This window comes from Drosophila miranda, chromosome 3, assembly GCF_003369915.1.
Source record: "Drosophila miranda strain MSH22 chromosome 3, D.miranda_PacBio2.1, whole genome shotgun sequence".
NCBI lineage: Eukaryota > Metazoa > Arthropoda > Insecta > Diptera > Drosophilidae > Drosophila > Drosophila miranda.
This window is the reverse complement of record NC_046676.1, coordinates 6,774,488-6,779,930: the sequence shown is the minus strand read 5'-3', so window position 1 is coordinate 6,779,930 and position 5,443 is coordinate 6,774,488. Positions and strand designations below refer to the sequence as shown.

At 46.6% G+C, this 5,443-nt stretch overlaps 1 protein-coding gene across 1 annotated transcript; it reads left to right on the top strand.

Moving 5' to 3' along the window:
- The first annotated feature begins 490 nt into the window (after positions 1–490).
- On the top strand, positions 491–1,833 carry LOC108158010 (putative gustatory receptor 57a). The gene is made up of 2 exons (XM_017290153.2): positions 491–1,654; positions 1,717–1,833. Exons 1-2 carry the CDS (start codon positions 491–493, stop codon positions 1,831–1,833), a joined length of 1,281 nt encoding a protein of 426 aa, XP_017145642.1.
- Positions 1,834–5,443: the final 3,610 nt, after the last annotated feature.

The window sequence follows — 5,443 nt, the reverse complement described above, 5'->3', positions numbered from 1 at the left end:
GATATGTGTGTTATTACTTTTTCTTGAGAAGATTTAACAAGTAATAATCAATGAGTGCTACGGTGCCACACAATGGTACAATGGTACAATGGTTTCAATGAAGTGCAGATGCTGCATCCTTAATCTGCGTGATTCCCTTCAATGGCCTGCAAGGCAGAAAATTATCGCATAAAATATGATGTCTGTAGGTTCATATGCCAACTAGTCCCTCCTTCAGTAATTAAGCTATGAAAATCAGACTTGACCCTTCTCCCTTCAAACCCCAAAGCATTTGGTTATTTCATGCTAAGATTGGAATTGGAACTCATGAGATATAGTAAATATGTTTCAAATAAGTTTAATCGTTGTCGTGTTGGGTCAAAATTATACACAAATTAATGTATCAAAACAATAAATCAAAGCAATTACTTAATTGCCTTTTATGATTCCAACCAGGTGGGATAGAACCGGCAAGGACTGAACTTCAGTTTGGCTTCCTCCGCTCAACGCTATGGCGGTGCTGTACTTTTTTCGGGAACCAGAGACCCTCTACGACTGTGCCAGCTTCATCTGCGGCCTCCAGTTCGTGATGTGCTGCAACGGGTTCAGTGGACGGGGCACCGGTTTCGCGATTACCCGCTGGAAGAGGGTCTATTCGCTGGGCATGGCAGGACTGGCGGTCCTGGTCCTGTTCGTCTCGCTCAGCGGTCTGTTGGGGAGCGAAGAGATCCGCAACCGAATGGCAGCCGTCGACAAGATGGTGCTGAGCATTGCGGCTCTGGAGGTGGCCATGTCCACGCTGGTGTTTGTGGTCACGGTGGTGTCCCTGCAGGCGGCCGCCCGCCGCCACATTAGCATCTATGTGCGCCTGTCCGCTATGGATACGCTGCTGATGCGGGACTTTGGAGCCAGCCTTAATTACCGGAAGCTGCTCAGGAAGAACATTGTGGTGCTGGTGACAGTCACCGTGCTCTACCTGGGGGCCATCACAAGCGCCGCGATCCAGATGGCCAGCGGGCACCGCACTTTGTTCCTGCTGTCCGCCTACTGTTACGTCATCGTGACGGGGGGCCCTCACTTCACGGGCTACGTCCACATGAGTCTCGTCGAGCTGCTCTCCATCCGCTTCCGGCTGCTCCAGAAGATCCTCAGCCCGAAGTTTCTGGAGTGGCGGTTCCCGCAGCGGCAGCTCAGAGAGCAGCGCGTCCGACAGGCCGTGGCCATGGTCCAAGAGCTCCATCAGCTTATCCCGGAGATCAATCGGGTGTACGCGTTCAGTCTGTGGATGTCGATGGCCCACGACCTGGCCATCACCACCAGCGAGCTCTACATCATCTTCGGCATGGGTGTGGCGAGCATGGAGGAGCGCGAAGATGAGGAAATGCAGCTGAATCTGAAGCGGGAGCAGCACAAAGGCAGCCGGGTTTTGCTGGGCTACGTGGCACTCTGCATGGCCGCTCCTCTTTATAAGCTGCTCATCGGACCCTTCTACTGCGAACGCACAGTCCTCGAGGCCCGGCGGTGCCTCCGCCTCATCGAGCAGCTGGACAACTGGTACCCCACCAGTCCCGCCACGAGGCAACTGGTTAACTCTCTGATGTGCTGGCGCTTGCAATCCCGTCCGCAGTTCACAATCGGCTTCGACATTCTCCTCAATCGAACGGTCCTAACTATGGTGGGGACCGCTGGGATTGTCTTCCCTGATTCACTGTCTAATTTCGTCTGCTTTCGTTCCAGTTTGTCTCGATTCTGGTGAACTATCTGCTCATTCTCATCCAGTTCGCTATGACCCAGAAGATGGGCGAACATATTGAGCAGCAGAAGGTGGCCCTGCAGAACTGGATCGGTATATAATAAACACGAACGAGATAATTACATGCCACAGGGATAGGGATCCTCTATCGAGCCCAAAAACATCCTGCACAAGAATCCTAAAGTTATGAAACGCACTGTACAAAGACACTAAGTACGTTATGTATGTGTGTATATTTTTCGTTGGCTAAATTAATTTACTGCCGGTGCCTCGTTAGCATGGAAAGTCCATAAATAAGTCACCTCCTAGGGGGAAGGGAAGCGCCCTGTTGCAGGCATCTCGCGCCCACTGTCCATGCCCAGGACCAGGCCCACTGCACCCAGGAGAGCCGACATGGCCGCTGGCTAATGATTATAAGGCTTGTCGTTTTATTTTATTTGAATTTTATGCAAATTTCTTGCCGGAACGGGCAGGGTGGGACAGGCGGTCACTTTATCAATGCAGGCCATGCCCAGGTGGCAGCCCCCCAAGGGCCAGTTCTTCGCTAATTGCGGGGGGAATACAATGTCCATTGATTTTTTGAAACTGATGTGAAGCAACATCCAAGTCAAACAGATCGATTTGGTCATTCCTGCCCAACGAAGAAGATAAAGCCAAGGAATTCCTTTCTTGTCCACAGTTTATACATATTTCCGTTTAATACCGAAATCAATGTTGAAACGTTCACATAAAGTCAGCAACTATTATCCCGCCCACAGTGCCACAGTGCCACATGCCACATGATTGTTATTACTTCAATTTACGGCCTGGCTGAAAGGGAGTCGTGGAATGTTTATGGGAAAGCGGCCGTTATGCCTATCGTTACCATTGTCCGGGGAGACCTGACTCGTAATTGAATAATATTTTCTCGATCTCTCCATCTCTCTCTCTCTCTCTCTCTCTCGCTCTCTCTCTGTGTATGTATGTTGCTCCTGGACGTTGGTTTCCTTTGTTTCATTCAAGAATTTTCGATTGGCATTACTGCAAGCATATCCCATATATATGAGCGCCATATAATTTGCAATAATTACCAATGACAGACCCGCTTCTTTTTTCCCCAAGATATGTGTGCACAATTACGAGTCGCATTGCATGAGACTAATTGAAAATTGATTGCGCCCACTTAGCCCAAATAATTACCGGAATAATGTTTGCCCCAATAATCTACAATATCCAAGGGCAAAAGCCATAGAAATTGTTGCATTAAATTGGGAATTCTGTTCGGCAGCAAAAGACGATTGTAATTATGGACAAAACGATTACAAATGGACAAACGATGCATACCATATAAATACATACAACAAACTGTATGATTCCAAATACCAAACCAAAACAAAAAACTGTGTTTTTTTGTGGTCGAAAATGATATTTCAAATGAAATTTTGCTTTAAATAAAGAAACTATATTTGAAATCTAATTAGTAGCACGTATTTACACCGGATTCAAAACAGAAAATTTGTGGGATTATCCTATCAGTTTCTCTTGAACACTTAACCGCCTTCCGACAAGACCTCTCCTTTGTGCATATTGTTAGCAGCAGAGAAATACGATGCGAGAAAAGGGAAATATTTAAGAGGCGAGGTCTCGGATACCCTAGGATATATATTTTTTCCTGATATCATGTTTCAATCTACCTCTTACACCAAAAGGAATAGTCTGTGTAGTCTTCGCACATTCGCTTTTTCTTCTTTCTTAAGCAATGTGATATTTTCGAGTGAGCGAGCTAAAGAACATAGATGCATTTTAGAGGAAAGTATGGCTTTATCTTTATCAAATGATTCCGTATCCTCGCTGCAAACATCTAATGGAAATCAGAATACTCTCTGGTTGGGTATAGCAAAGAATACTTTTTGTACCTTGCGCAAGCAAAACTAAGGACGGAAAGCTTTTGTAATGTCCGAGCCGAAAACGCATAATAACGTAACCCGCTTTACTTAACTAACTCATTTAAAAGTTTCACTAATAGCATGTCACACATGGCCAGGACGGAGCATATGGCGTGTGCTTAGCCCAATTAAAATGTGGTCAGGGCTGAAGCTTTACAGCGCGCGAGAGTTGCCCGCATCAGGCAGAGGCGAAGCAGGAGCTTCTGAGGATGAGGATGGGGATAGGATTCAAAAGTTGGGGCAGAGAAGCAGACTCAGTGGCTGAGGTTAAGGCAATGGCAGTGGCAGGAGGAGGAGAAGGAGAAGGAAGAGATGCACATCTGCCTCAGTTTATGCACAAAAGTTGCAGAAACAATGCAGGAATAGTCGCGTTTTTGTGCGGCTCTCTTCCATTTTGGAGCTTAATTAGCAGGCGCAGACATTCCGACTTTTTGCATTCGCACCTGCATGAGGAGCACAATGGGAGACTAGGTGTGTTTACAGCCAGAGATAATGCGAGTTGGCACAAATTAGGGTTAAGTTAGCTGTCAAGAAGGATTCATTATAATTATGCGACTCAGCGGACCGGCAGAACAGAGCAGAGCGGAGACAGAGAGAGAGTCCAAAGTGATATATGTGTGTACTTGCGTACTCGTATCTCCGACTCTCGCATTTGTCAATGAGATGGGCATATTTCCATTAATTAGTTTTATGTGTTTGCCCTCACTCTCTCTCCTCATTCTCCTCGTAGTTCACTCGTACTGCTATGTATAAATTCTACATCCAGCCTGTCAAGTCAATCTACATTTATTTATTTGCATAACTTCCACTCAAAGTGTCAAAGCTAGAGTCGAGTGTGGGCCTGGCACTTGTTTCCTTGTCAGATAAGTCCTGGCCATGTTTGCTCAGCATTTGACAGTCACACAGAGAAACAGAGAGAGAGAGACACTGAGCGAAAAGCCCATTCATATGCAAATATTATGGTTCTGCACCTCTTTCGGAGATGGGAGGCAAACATTTAAGCAGATTTCTATGAAGTGAATCAAAGGCCAACTGAAATATTGCGCATTCCACATGTACATATGCCTTCTCAGAAAACAGTTGCAATGTACATAATTGATGGGCAATCAATTAAAACTGACTCTCTCCCTTCTCACTCCCTTTTTCCCTAGAACAGAAAGGAGAATTCGCTTTGCTCAAAACCTTGAGGCAATCGCCTTGGGGGGCCTTGAGTTCAGGCTTCAGGGTTCTGTTACATTTGTTTATGTCGAATTTCGAATGCAAATCCACTCAATTAAGGCAATTTCACTGCCATTTTAACAGCTGCGGGTGGTGCGGTGTCGGATTTTGAATTAAAAATGCATTAACCGACTAATGTAGTGGCATTGTCGCCCTCCTACCCACCCCACCAGTCACCCTGGGCAATACGCTTTCCCAACTTCAATTCCTAATGAGGCCAGACACAAACATTTGCCCACGTCATAAGCATTTTATGGCTGCCGCTGGCTTCAGGCTGTTTATTTATTCAAATGCATCTAAAATAGCATGAAATGCCATAAGGAGGCGGCACTTAACGAGCCCAAGACGGGACGCAAACGTCCCAGGCTGATCCGAGAGAGCGCGCAATCAAAGACGGCGTCAACGACAGCGACAGCGAGAACCCTTCAGGTTGAAGGATTCCCCATGTCACGGGGTAAACACTAAAGCCCTCTTCTTGCACCCAGGGCAATGTCAAGAGCGGCACATATACTCATAGGTATATGAGAGGAGGAGGACGGGGAGGAGGAGGAGGTGGCATCCATTAAAA

Bases quoted from the DNA above. Each gene is read 5' to 3' on its own strand.
- LOC108158010 (XM_017290153.2), top strand. From the start codon at position 491: ATGGCGGTGCTGTACTTTTTTCGGGAACCAGAGACCCTCTACGACTGT. The intron at 1,655-1,716 runs GTGGGGACCGCT...CTTTCGTTCCAG, and splicing joins ATCGAACGGTCCTAACTATG to TTTGTCTCGATTCTGGTGAA.